General features: G+C 46.6%; 1 protein-coding gene across 1 annotated transcript; it reads left to right on the forward strand.

Moving 5' to 3' along the window:
• The first annotated feature begins 1,405 nt into the window (after window positions 1–1,405).
• On the forward strand, window positions 1,406–13,886 carry pprc1 (PPARG related coactivator 1). Its single transcript, XM_076285691.1, has 14 exons — window positions 1,406–1,507; window positions 3,756–3,893; window positions 4,079–4,231; window positions 4,416–4,499; window positions 5,282–7,346; window positions 7,513–7,566; window positions 10,106–10,166; window positions 10,551–10,618; window positions 10,853–11,504; window positions 11,760–11,954; window positions 12,244–12,313; window positions 12,427–12,548; window positions 12,659–12,810; window positions 13,365–13,886. Exons 1-14 carry the CDS (start codon window positions 1,427–1,429, stop codon window positions 13,463–13,465), a joined length of 3,996 nt encoding a protein of 1,331 aa, XP_076141806.1. The 5' UTR covers window positions 1,406–1,426; the 3' UTR covers window positions 13,466–13,886.
• Window positions 13,887–13,946: the final 60 nt, after the last annotated feature.

Genomic DNA, 13,946 nt, shown 5'->3' on the forward strand with positions numbered 1-13,946 from the left:
CAGAAACGGATTATGAGCCACTGGGCCCCTAGGCACAAACATGATAAAGGCCCCCTGCCCACCACAGAAAGTTGTTATCTCAGCAATGCTAGGGGCTCCGGGGGCATGCCCCCCTGGAAGAAAAAAAAATAACCTCATAAATGATGACTTCAGTTTTGTGCAAGAAATGGACAGATTATTGATGTGGAAAAGATGGCAATTACACAGCATGATTATCACATAGTGTGACCTGAGTATCATAACCCATAGTATATGATTGAGGGGGCCTATTAAGGCATATAACATAACATAACCCGTGCTATTTGACTGAGGCGCCCTATTCAGATATCAGGGGTGGAGAACATAGTAGTGACCTCACGCAGAGGCTTGAGCTTCAGGGTCCCCTGAGTCTTTGAGCCCCTGGGCCTGGGCCCGGGCCCGTTAGGCCAGTTCAGTAATCCATCCCTGCTTGGCTCTAGTAGACTAACTCCAATTACAGGGAATGTTTACCAACACGGGCCAGGGGTGCGTTCGGCTGTTATAGTGTCCAGGGGTTCATCTTCTGTTCACATCCCATGCACGCCCACAGAATCCTGGGTGCACCCTAACCCACATTTGCACATTGCCATGGGCGCACATCTTCCCGTTTTAAAAACACTTGTTAAGCTCAGAACAAGAGTCGGCTGCTTGTTTCATTTCAGTGGGAGAAAGGGAGATCTCAGGCCTTCTTCTGATTCATTAATTGATTGTTGGCTTCGTCTTAAAGTCCTACCAACTCAAAGAGGAGACTTTCACATTTTGGGGGAGTAGCCTAGGCCTACTGTAAGCGCTTGTGTCACCAAGACTCTGGTGATATGTAACAGGTCATTGCGACTTTGTCATGTTTATTTAGCCCTGTGAAAACAAAACAAGCCCAGTAAAGTAAAGTCCAGTAAACTCATTTAGGTGCAAGACTTTACTGTGCCTAAAATACATTCACATTGAGAACTCTCTGTGATGAGTGCTTTTGCATCATTTAACATTTAATAAAGGAATGAATCCACTAAATTGTCAAACTTTGTAATTGCTTTAGACAATGTTATTTTTATGTTTTAGAGTTTCTATTAAAGTTAATCTCGGATTAAATCCAAGTGAGTGCTAGATTTTTTTTGCACACACAGATTTCAAACCCAGGCTGTATGCAATATTATATAGCTGAATTTCTGATACAGCACATTGCTAACAAGGACACATCTACAATCTTTGGCCATATGATCGTATGATCAACGCATGGGGAAACTCTGTGCAAGTGACTGGTGTCAACCGATTTGCGAATGCCTTAGACACGCCCATATGAGCTTTGACAGGAAGTGCCGTTTTGCCGGGAATGCAAATACCACGTGTCTCCGGCAGCACGGCTGTGAAGCATTGCAGTGCAATTCACGTTTTCACAAGGAGCGGTTGTAAGATGGCGGCCCGGTGGGGAACAGGCGAAGAGATTTTAACTACTCATAATATGGAGTTTTTCTCAACTACAAGCCTGGATGAGGTATGGAATAGACAGAAATAGCATCCGATAAATCTGTTTTTGTTATTGGGTGTAATCGCTATGTTTATTAAGATGAAGATGCTCGTTAGAGAAAGGATGCGCACGCTAAAGTGACACGTGGATAGTTGTGGAATGAGACGTAAAAGTCGTGATAAGCGACTTGCTAAGATTTTTTGACTTCACTTTTTGACGTCGGTTAGGTTTAGTTTCAAAATGTGGACGTAATGCATGAATTGTGATCACTTGATCGAATAATTGGTCCAAACACAGCGATTGTATTTGTGAAGACGCATGTGTGTGTTGTGTACATCGTGTGCTTGATGGGTTTGCATGCCGAGTTTCAGTTAGCTGCTAACTAGCATTTTAGCAATATAGCTAGCTCGATGGTTCAGATACAGTTAGTATGACTTAAAATAAACGATGCATGAAATTTATGTTCAGAGATGACCAAAGAACCCTATTTTATATTTGTTGATTGAGGTGTCAATTTGTGATTTGTACACAGCCAGCTGATATGGTGATTTGTCCAACTGGGTCTTATTGAAACTGTAAACGTGCTTCATTCACAATTTCATCGTCAGCAGGCAAGAATGACCATGTCATTGATAATACATTCGTGTCACGATATTAGGGTTTATGTATTTATTTATTTTTTGCTTGAATTTGTTTTTAAGATGTTTTAAGGGTTTCTCATTCAGATTGCCTGACTTCCACGTGGTTCCAGCATGTTGCATTTATATTACTACCGTTACATGATGTATGCAAGTAGTTAAGTGACTTGTAACATTAATGTGCCTATTGGCATTCGCAAAATGTAACATGCAATAAGAATTTATGGGTGCAATGTAACAATGTAAAAGTTATGTTTTGATGCTCAGGGCGGATCCTAGATTTGCCGCACCAGCTCAAAGCAGACTAGCTTCAATATCTTTGGATCGTGTATTAGTAGTCTGATTATTAGCCCTATGACAGTTGATAAGCATACAACGGGCGGATGCTGTCAGATAATATTTTGACTCGAATTGCTGCTGTGATGAGATTATAGTTATATGTGTTACCTAAATACAAAGTATTCCACTGGAAGTAAACACGTGGGTCCTTTTAGTTTGGGAGTCTGTGTTTTGAAATCGACAGTCTGCACTGGTTGCTTGTAAAATTGCATATAGGGCTTAAATAGTAGCGAGCAACACTTTGTAAACGTAATCGTGGTTTATGATTTTTAAAGCATAAGATTCGAACCTGCCGGTAGTTTGTTGTCCGCAACACGTGGGTTCGTAAGGTGCGGTGGAAGTCTCGTGTCCAGTCGGTACGTCCGGTGACGCGATCCTTCGGGCACGTGGGTGACATCGCATGGAGTCATCAGTAGCCATTAAGTATTTTTTCCCGTAAACACTGTTGCATTTTAATTGAAATATCCTAATAAGAGTAGTATATTCCACGTGACTGATTTTTTTTGTAATCATAGGAAGAAAAAAGGGTTTATGCTATTTACACACACAAGTGTTTGTTTGTCGATGTTGACATCCATTATTGTGAATTAAAAGTTAGCCCAAACATTTTATACAAGTCAATTCAGTATCATACTGAAGTTGGCAAGCACAAAGGTATCTGGTAGATGCCCCTTCTGATTTTTGTTGAGTCTGGTCAGTACTGGCTGTTGTCAGTGAAAATACTTTTTGAAGCAATTTATCTGTTTTTGAAGACACTACTTGTGTCGTGTAGGCTATGATATAACAATGACTGCCATGAGCCCTGTGATTGGATCTAAGTGTGTGAAAGTAGGCATTGGTGTGAATTATAATATGTCTCAATACTTTACAACACCACCTATGTTGTTGGCTGTGCTTGATTGGGTACATTTTAGAATCTATGTTCAAGTATCTGAAACCATTTTATAGGCTAATCATGAATAATTGTCGTTAGTGTTAACTCTGCTCTGGGAACAAAATTAATTCACTTTATCCTTGCTGGAATGCGTGGCAGAGGTTAGATTGACATCCGTCCTAAGGGCACTTGACAGTGTCTGTAATGAAGAAGTTCTCACCTCGACCCTGACATTTGTATAATGCCTCAGGCAGAAAAGCATCAGTCTCCCCCAGGCAGATTAGCAACCACTTTGTGGCATCCGAATGAAGAATAAAGTGGCCAAACTGGTCTAACTGTTAACGCTGGACAGTCTGTAAAAGGCAGTTATGTTTTCTCCAGACAGCCCTAACCTGTACCGTAATCCTCCACCTCCATCCCACAGGCTGAGACCCTTCAGGGTGCTCTCGTGGTGGACTGCATAGAGGACCAGGGCCTGCATGCTGGAGATGTGGTGGAAGCCTTGCATGGCTGCTTGGACCCCTCCATCCTGTCTATCTTTGAGGACTCCCCCACTGGAGAGGTGGGTGTGTGGATGTCAGGACATATGTTGACATTCTGCTGAGTAGACCAGTTTGCCTCACGTGGAATTACATCATGGATTGGTGTGCAGTCAACTGTGCTCAGAGCCATGCTTTTGTTTAGTATTAGGCCCACATTTTGAATGTAAAGTGGTGATCTAGCAGAGCTATGCGTTTTTGTCTTCAGGCAAAAATTGGAATTGACGAGGAGAGTGAAGCGAATCTGCTTACTGCATTAACCGAAGTACTTGACAACGTGGACGATGAGAACCTGTCGCCATTCGACATGTTGCCAGACGTGGAGCTGTTAACAGGTCAAAAGGGCCGCGAGCACTCACCGGTGAGCCCCCCAGCTGCTTGCCACCTGTGATAGAGCATCAGAGCTCTGATGGGTGGAGGGAGTGAAAGTGTGTCTGCAAGTAGTTAATAGCAGTTGCCTTGGTGCACCATTTGAGTAATTACTTTTGCATTATGTCCAGGTGGGTTTAACTTTATGGAGATTTAATACTTTTCTTCCCTTCCAGTTAAGGAAGCTCTTTTGCCTGTCACGGTCACCCCCGGACAGAGAATCCATGTTCAACTCGAGAGCATTTTCCAGTCCAGGAAAGGTATGACAGTTAAAAGTACTCATTACCAGTTTCATTGTTTTGATCACTTCGAATTACACACATGAATATCTCTGTGGGTTGTAATCCAACTATTGTCATCTACCATCTGTGATTCTACTATGATGGCGTAAAACATTTGCGCCTGTGCGGAATGGAGCAAACAATGTGTAACAGTATAGAACTGTGCAAATTGCATGTGTGACACCTAGGATGACCCCCACACCCCCCCCCCCCTTGACTATTTATCAGCCTGCCGAGTCTTCTTACATAGAATCCTAGCCTAAGGGTACGTTCAGACTGCAGGCAAAAGTGGCTCAAATCTGATTTTTTTTTTTTGGGGGGGGGGGGGGGGTGTGAAGTGACCAGGTCAGACTTCTTCTGAAGTAGTGTGAACACTTGCCCAAATCAGATTTAGACCACTTCCATATGTGGTCTTGAATCAGCCCCAGATCTGATTTTCTTCGATGTGGCCACAGTCTGAACAAATGAGGTGGATTTGATGCAACTTTTATGTCAATCTAAATCGACATTTGTCACAATTATGCGCCGGCGGAGTTGGCTGATGTTATTGTTCTTTTGCACATGCGGGTCAGTTCGGAACCGCAAACAGTTCACACTGGAATCTGATATAGGCCACATTTTAAAAGGTAATGTGAACAGCCAAACAAAAAATCAGATCTGAGCAAAAAATCCAAATTGAGCATTAATACTTACGGTGTGAACGTAGCCTAAGAGTCCCACATTCTGTTGTCACTCAGCCTTCGATACGTGTCTGTCTGCAGAGTTTACCCAGAATGCCAAGTGTGACGATACAGCGGAGCGACGGTGAGGATGAGGAGGAAATGGCACACTTGTCTGACATTGAGCCGTCTGTGGACCTGCTGGATTGGAGCAGTGTGTCTCTGGAGCAGGATGGTAGCTGTGTGGCGGTCACGCTGGGTGACCTGGTCAAACACATGCACTGCATGGCCGTGTGCCTGGAGGACGGCACTGGCGAACAGATGCTTCCGGAAGGCGGGATTGTGCTGGAGGTGGTGGACCAGGGAGAGCACGGCGAACCCATCCTAGCCATCCCTGATCTGAGCCTTGAGCTGCCTGACTCTGGTTCCAAACAGGAGGTTCCAGACCAGACCCCCACGGTGGGTCAAGAACACCCTGCTCCTGAGGCCGACACGCCAGTGGACGCGGTGGAGCCTGCAGGTTCACCACCGCCATTGCTGGAGGATCAGGAAGAGAAGGTGGTCATCAAGCGGCCGAAGGAGGAGATGACTGAGAAGTGTCCCTCACGCAGGAAAAAGAAACGGAAAAATAAAGAGGCCCAACCTCTGCCCGTGTCAGAGGGTAGGGTCTTGAGAAGCACCACAAAGGATCTGACAAAGAAAACTCAGGAACAGCAAGAGCTGCAGAAGAGGAAAAAGAAGGTGACCTTTGCCCCAGTCGTCTCAACAACACTGGCATCGGAGGTCGCTACTACACCCAAGGCTACCTTGGCTGACCACCCTCAGGTGACGCCCCAAACCCCCATACACAAGAACCCTGCCCCCACATGTGATGAGCTCAGGATGGATGCCAGCGCACCCAAAGCTTCACCAGCTCCTGCATCGCCACCTGTGCCAGCCCCATCACCCGTGCCAGTGCCAGTGATTGCACCCAGTGCTACCTCTCCCGTGCCAGTCAGCGCATGCGCCCAGGAGAAGGCTCCCGAGGAGCCAGTGGTGGCCCCTGCACCCAACGAGCCTAAACCCAAGCCGCTGAGCCTGCAGCAGTACCGCCTCCTGCGGCAGCAGAAGAGGCCCGCTCCCCTGGAGAAGGCCGGCGACAACAGCACCAAGTGGCCCTCTCTGCCTGAGCCCCCCAAGGAGCTGCCCCTCATCCCCTGCCTGCCACAGCCCAGCCCAAAAGACCCACGTAACCTGGCAGCCGCCAAGGAGCCCTTTCCTGTCGAGAAGCCCGTCTGGCAGCCCAAGGGCCTGGCTGCTCCCCCCACTCCAGAAGCCCTGCTGGTGCCACCTGCCTCGCTGGTGGCAGCCTCCAGTAAACCTGCTGTGCCCAAGCCTGTCTCTGTGCAACCTTCCCCTGCCTCCACCCCTAGTCCCACTCTTGCCCCTACCTCCACCCCCAGTCCCTCTCTTGCCCCTACCTCCACCCCCAATCCCTCTCCTGCTCCTGTTGCTGTCCCTTCTCCTGCCCCCATTCCCACTCTGCAGCCCCAGGGCCAAACTTCAGTAGCCGCGTCTCAGAACACTACGACCAGCGATGCCCCGCTGCACGCTACTCCGCCCGCTCCGCTGCAAGCTGCTGTTTACAAGACTGCTCCACTTCCAAGTGCCACTACGCCCACCGCCTCCCAGGTGCTGCAGGCCATCGTGTCCCAGCCGCACATTGCCCAGCTGCTCGCCGCGGCCCTCAAGGGCCAGAAGCTGCCCCTTGTGTTGCCTCAGGTCCGTAGCAACGCCCTAACACCCCAGACCCAGAGTGATGTTTACCCCAGAACCACTACAGAGGCCCAGCCTGCTGCTGCTGCTGCTGCTGTTGCTGCTTCTGCTGCTTCCACCCCTCAGAAGGTGGTTGCTACTCCAGCAGCTGCTGTCTCTGTTGCTCCTTTGCAAGCCCAGAAAAAGCCAGAGCAGATTGTGGTGTCACCCAAGCCGGAGCCAGTCAAAGTGACCCAGCCGCTGCAGAGGCAGGCACCCGTGGCAGCTGCTGTGCCCACCAACCCTTCTGTGGTGGCAGCCCAGAGCCAGCGCAAAGCCCTACCTGTGCAGCCGAAGCAAACACCAGTTGTGGCACCACCCAAAGGGAAGAGTCAGACCGATGAACTAATAGAGTCTTTTACAAGTGAGATCGGTAAGCAGCGTTGTTTGTATTAGTGTATGTTAAGTTTAAAGTGTGTGCTGGTGGTGGTTTTGAATCACTATATGATTTTCAAGATTATGTAAGATTTTCAAGACACTAAAAGATTTTCAGATGTTTGAGTTGCACTTCATGACCATTTATTTTCCCTTCTGTTTAGGCATCGAAGCTTCTGATCTTGCAAGTCTGCTTGAGCAGTTTGAGGAGACCCAAGGTAAGCAACTGTTTGCTCCTATGGCTCTGTTGACCCGGTCAAAGTGTTGATTATCAGCCCCTGGTTGTAAGGGGGAGGCTTAGTACTTCTCTTTCTGTGTCTTTCTAAATTTAACAGACAGATAAAGTATAGAATAGCAGGGCTATAACTGGAATTAGCCGGAGCGTTTGAGGAGAGTGTAGGTTTTGAGGGCATGTTCCTTGGTGTTGGGTGGCAACATTGGAGTAGGCTGGGATTCCTTAGTTAGGCCTTGGTAAGTGACCAGGGTGTGCGTTCTCACGATCTGTATTGGTTGTTTGCATTACCGTGACACGAGGTAGGTGAACAAGATCTTTGAAACGTTTTGGTGTGGCTGTGTGAGGTAGTGATGGTGGGTTAACCTGGAGCAGAGTTCACTTTCAAAACTAGCATTTTGCCCTTGGGACACTTTATCTCAGCAGACCGTTGCCGATTACTTGTTTTTATCTTATCTGGACACTCATTAATTGGCCTTTAGTGTAAAAGCCAGTATTTGGAGTTTGAACACATTTTTCATCTAGTGCCTCGTAGCCATAGTAAGCAGAATGGCAACAGATGATGCCATGAAGTACCTATAAGTGATGGTTGACTGTTACTATAAGGTTCCCAGTGGTTCTGATGACATGGGTTTAGTAGTAGTAGTAAGGAGAGCTCTTAAAGAGCCACTGATTCTTGAAGAGACACTGCTGTGCTGGCTCTAGGGTAGAATGAGTGATCTTGTGCAACCGGAACAGCTGCCATGTGCTCATGCATGCGTGGCCGCTGGAATTCTGCCCTGTCCGCAAATCCATTTTCACCCAGGGTGGGGCAGGCGGGCGGGTGGAGGGTCGGGGTAGACGAGTGGACATTGGGTTTGTCTGAGTGCAGGCGTCACTCTCATCCAAAACATCATTGTGTGTGTGAGGCCAGCGGGGTAGATGTTCCCATCGATAACAGTTTGGAGATGACATACAGCTAGTCTGGTATTTCATTTCAGACCAGCAGCATAAAACCTGGCCTATGCAAGTTACTGTGTTCATAAAGTTCAATTTTAAGTTGTTCAACGTTGCCAAACTCAATCATTTTTCTAACTTCGCTAATTGAACTAGTTCCGGCAGGGAACCTTTTTCTCAGGTAGTGACATGTTTGTCTAATTATTGAATCCCTGAGGACCTATTCAGCGCAACCTGTCTGGAAATGCTGGTTCTCTTTGGCTTTCTGCTTAACAGCCATTTTTAAAGGCCAGCACTCATGTTGGAACCATGTTCTTTGCCTCTCCTCAACCCTGTTCCTCCAGCAGTTGTGTGGCTGTTTGGAATAACCAGCAACCTCTGTTCTGGTCTACATGGGGCATGCCTGTCAACATACAATCCTATACATGGTTAAGTTGTATTTGTAAACACACCAAACCGTATTGAAAAAGCATTCAGCTATCAGCTGTGAGAGTGTCTTCATAGCATCGTAGTCATTGTAATAAATACATTTCGTCGACATATTATGCCTCCCAATCAGATTATTGACATGTTGTGCAGTGACGATCAATACACTGGGAGAATATTGTGATGAGAAGACCAGGTTCAGGCCTTGGGTCCAGAGGCTGTGTCTGTCCTAGCAATAAGCATAGGAAGTGTGATTGCACATACACCCTCCCTGCTTTATAAATTATGGAGTGCAAACTTATTAGAAATACAGTTAGTATTACTCCACTAATACAATTGACCTGTCGCTAAGCCCCGCCCCCCATTGTTACAGTGTGAACTCGGACAAACAAACCAGACTTGATTAGAAATACATTGTGGACAATTGCAGCTGACAGTATATGAAAGCAAGCTTTGAGGACGTTTTGGTCGATAAAGGATTTACTTTCCTCCAGAAGCTATCAAAAGGGACTTAATTATGCTATGGAGGGGTGTATTCAAAACTTTAGAATACATACAAGGTAACAAGCAGTTGTGGAGAGTAGCCGTGCAAATCACCGTGCAAAAACCACTGACGACGTTAATGCTAGCTAGCTAGCGGAAGATTGATACTAAGATATGTTAGGTTACGTTAATATTTGATGTAGTAAGAATATAGTAGTTGGTTAATAAGCATTTTCATCTTGGGATTTAACAGGAAACCTGTGCCCACGTTGTTGGCTTAGTAGCCTACATTACGTCCGAGCTGTTGCAAACGCGAGAGACGTCCTGTAGGCTACTGTTGGTGAAAATATACCCCGTTTTCTAGCCTCTCGGGGTACCGGCTATCAGTATTACACGTCCCCCATGCAAAACGTTTGACCATGGTTATCTGTCGGGGTTTTTTGAGTTAATAAACTCCATAAATTTGTCATTTTATGCCTCCTCCCTGTTGTTTCCTATGGAGTTGTCCGAGTCCCGTTGAGGCTGGACTGTCATTGGCTCATCAGCGTTCTAAGGGTGGCGCTTAGCGACAGGTCAATTGGCTCTTTAGTAATAATTTGCGTGTATGTTTTAACACACCGGTGCTGTCGGGTCTTGGTGTGGCCTGCCCATTCATCCTCCCCCTCCATCTCTCCCTGCAGCCAAGGTGGAGCGCAGTGTGCCGGAGGTCTTTGGCAGAGCAGCCGCTGTAGGAAACTCCAGGTGAGTATCGCTCCGGAGAACACAGTAGGAGTTACCCTACAGCCTTCACGCTGCTCTAACACACACGGTCCAAGCACAGACACGCTTGTGTATGTGTGTGTGTATCTGTGTGTCTGTGTGCACATATGTGTGTGTGGTGGTGGTACCACCATGCCATCGCCAAGACCTACCGCAAACCGGAGAGGAAAGGCGACATCCCAGCCCTAAAATGGGGAGCTGGCCTGTCATGCCTATTCAGCAAATATTAAATATGATCCTTGTGTATATATGCTCTGTTCTGTTACTTGTTTGTTTATGTGCTCTGTTCTGTTACTTGTTTGTTTATGTGCTTTTTCCCCTGTACTCTAGCAGTGTTAATGATAAGATATGTTTGTATGTTTCCAGTGTTGAGACAACAATGGAAAGTAAACCATTGGAGGGAACCAAAGTCCATGACCTGGGTAGCACCGCAGGTGAGTCAAGTCTGCAAATACACCTTTGATTTCATGTCATGCTTGTCTCATCACTCAGAAAAGATGTCTATGTAACTGGCTGGGTTACTATGAAACGGCACAGAGCATTAACCAACTCAATCTGGGTGTGTGCATCATGTCTGAGTGGGATGATTTATTTCTCACTTCCCTCCTGAGAGTTGTGTGTGTGTGTGGGTGGTTCTGTTCTCACCCCCTGCTCCGTTTCCCATGCAGGCCTCACTCCTCCAGGCACTCCTCCCCATCAGATGTGGAAGCCCCTGGTGCCAGCTGTCTTGCAGGGCAAAAGCAAGATGGCCGACGGCACCAAGCAGACCCCCACTAAGCTGACCATCCAGATCGAGCCTCGGCCCCTGCCGTCAAGCAAACTCCGTGGCAAGGTTCAGCCCAGTGCGGCCGCCTTCCAGCCCTTCTCCCCTGACCACGACTACTGCCTCCCCTCAAAAGAGTCTTCCTCTGAGGTTGGCAAACGCTGGAACATCAAACAGCAGTCCAGCATTACCATTAAGACCATTGATCTCCCCTCGGAGGTAAAGGTGTCACGGCAGCCGTTGACACAGTGCCCCCAAGTGGCCAGCGTGTGCAGCAAACCCAGCGGAGCTCCTCGCCCTCTGGATGAGCAGGCTCTGGCCAGCTCTGTTCTGGTGACCCCGGACGCCTCCCCGTCAAGGGTCGAACCGGAGGTGGCAAGAACGAGGAGCCCGAAGCGGGAATGTTCCTCAGGCCGTGGCTTGCGCTCCCCTAGCCCCTGTTGCAGGAAGAGGGGTCGAGCAAGGCGGCGCCAGTCGGACCACTCCAGATCCAGCAGCTCGGGCTCCAGTTCCAGGTCTTCATCCAGATCTCAATCCCGATCACCCCCGAGAAAAAGGTAAATGACTACTATTAGCTGTTTGACCTCTTTCCTTAGACATTTGGGAGTTAAAACAAAATTAACATCTCAACCTAACCAAGACTTTTATTTTTTTTTGTATGGCCAACAGTGAGAAATGCCAGAGTTGTATGGGTTAGCTTTTGAATATGGTCCATTATGGTGTCCCCTCCTATGTCTGTTTCTGAAGTAAACCCTCTTTTACTCTGGCTTGTCAGTGGCTCACTGTAGCTCTGGTGGATTGTCTGTTTGCAGATGTTATCGCTCACACCGGTCTGAGAGCACCTCCAGTTCTCGGTCCCGGTCCAGGTCACGCTCACGGTCTGAGTCCCACTCGCCGCACAGACGGCGTAGGTACTCCTACTCTAGCTCCCGCTCTGGGTCCTGGAGTAGGTCCAGGTCCCGCTCCAACTCCCCAAACTCGCACAGGCCTTGGAGGAGCAGGAACAGGTGAGGGCATCACTTCAATTGACGTTTAGACTTTACGAAAACCTGTATGAGTTCCCAGACCTGGGAATGTATAGAAATGTGTGTGAAAGATTTGCTCGTCGTGATCAATGCACAAGAAAAGTTGATACTCAAAAAAAAATTTCAAAGTTGGGTAATGGTTATCAGGTTAAAATAGAATCCCAAAGAAAGATGCAATTTGGAATTTCCCTTTGGGAAAAGGGCAAGCACGGTGTCTTGTCTTGTTGTGTGCAATATGTCTTAATAGATCGAGTGTATTTCTTTTCTCCAGTCCTAGGTCCAGTCGTCACAGCAAGCGGGAACGCAGTGAAGAAGTGAAGAGACACAAAGAGAAGGCGATTGTAAGTGTATTTCTTTTTTATGTCTTCACATAAGTCAACATAAAAAAAACCTTCCAAAGGAAACTGGTTCCAGCCATTCAGGTTGATGACTCCTTCCTGCTTTATGACTACAGGAGGAGCGTCGGGTGGTTTACGTGGGCCGCATCCGTGCAGGGATGACCCGTGCGGAACTGAAGGAGCGCTTCTCGTTGTACGGAGAGATTGAGGACTGCACCTTGCACTTTAGAGAACATGGGTAAGTCTGTCTGTGTGTGTGATACTTGAATGTGCATCTTGAGTGGTCTTATAGTGTTTACAAAGTACTAAGCAATGTATCAACCCATTGTTGTTTATGTCTATTTTCAGGGACAATTATGGATTTGTCACTTACTACGACACAAAAGATGCCTTTACTGCCATCGAGAATGGCAGCAAGCTCCGGCGACCCAACGAGCTTCCGTTTGACCTCTGCTTCGGAGGTCGGCGGCAGTTCTGCAAAACCAGTTATGCTGATCTTGGTAAGCAGTTGTAGGCACTAAGCTTTAAGATTAATAACACAAGGAAATGTTTTAGATACATAGAACCAAGGTAATGTGTGATCCTATATGCAGAGTAAGTGAGGATAGGAGCAGGCTTCACTCAATGTGTCTACTTTTAAACTTTAAGAGTGCTGGCCTGGATTGTTAGAATACGTAAAGTAGGAGGGAGGCCGCACTATGCATATATACTTTTATTTGCACAGACGCGTTTCGGCGCGTGAAAAGTATATATATATATATGCATAGTGCGGCCTCTCCTACTTTACTTGATCCTATATGCCAGAAAAGATACTTGTGGAGCTCGAGTGCAGAGTACCATTTGAAATCTCTTTCAGAAGTAGAAAAGACATTAGTAACTTTTAGACTGGACTCTGCAGTGTTATGTGATGCAGAACTGGTCAGAAATTGTCTAACCATTATGGATAAACTGCATTAAGTGTTAAGTTTGCTCAAATGGCAACATTATTTTACCAGCGTCTTGATGCCACTGCCTCACGCTCCCCCCCCCCCCCCCATTTGTTAATGTCTTGTAGATTCAAATCGAGAGTATGATCCAGCAACCGCCAAGCGCAAATTTGATGCACTAGACTTCGACACTTTACTCAAGCAAGCTCAGAAAAACTTGAAAAGGTAACATGGAGAAGCCTGGGTGGCAGAACGGGAGATCAAAATCTATTACCTCAAGGCCTTCGCCGGCCTCCTCCGCTGCCCAGATTGTTGTTTTGGTTGACTGTTTTTGTTTTAGTTTTGTCCTAGTTTTTTGTTTTTTTTGCAAGCTTACACCTTCTATTGAAGTGAAGATTTGTATTAAAAGATTAAAATAGTACCAAAAAAAACCTGAAAAAATTATTTGAAACTATAAAACTATGAATGGAAATTGTTTTTGTTTTTTAAAAGATTGATTTATTTAAATGTTTTATTTGACTTGCCAAGCGCTGAAAACAAAACATTTTAAGAAATTGAGAATTATGTTTGAGCTTTTATCAGTGTTTGGGGATTTGTGAATTACATTGCACAAAATGTATGTCAACCCTAATAAATATTTAAACTGGTAATGTGTTGCCATGGTTACGTTTCTTGAACAGACAACTCGTTTAGTTAACATGATTGTAGAA

The sequence above is a fragment of the Alosa pseudoharengus genome, unplaced genomic scaffold (genome assembly GCF_046254945.1).
Source record: "Alosa pseudoharengus isolate Yale_2024_CS ecotype anadromous, Long Island Sound unplaced genomic scaffold, YU_APseudo_1.1 YU_APseudo_1.1_scf_15, whole genome shotgun sequence".
NCBI classification, from domain to species: Eukaryota; Metazoa; Chordata; class Actinopteri; order Clupeiformes; family Clupeidae; genus Alosa; species Alosa pseudoharengus.

What these genes read in the sequence shown, in the direction of transcription:
- pprc1 (XM_076285691.1), top strand. Translation starts at nt 1,427, where the DNA reads ATGGCGGCCCGGTGGGGAACAGGCGAAGAGATTTTAACTACTCATAAT. An exon ending in AGGACTCCCCCACTGGAGAG is followed by an intron (nt 3,894 to 4,078) that starts GTGGGTGTGTGG and finishes TTTTGTCTTCAG; the next exon opens with GCAAAAATTGGAATTGACGA. An exon ending in CCTTGGAGGAGCAGGAACAG is followed by an intron (nt 11,955 to 12,243) that starts GTGAGGGCATCA and finishes TCTTTTCTCCAG; the next exon opens with TCCTAGGTCCAGTCGTCACA.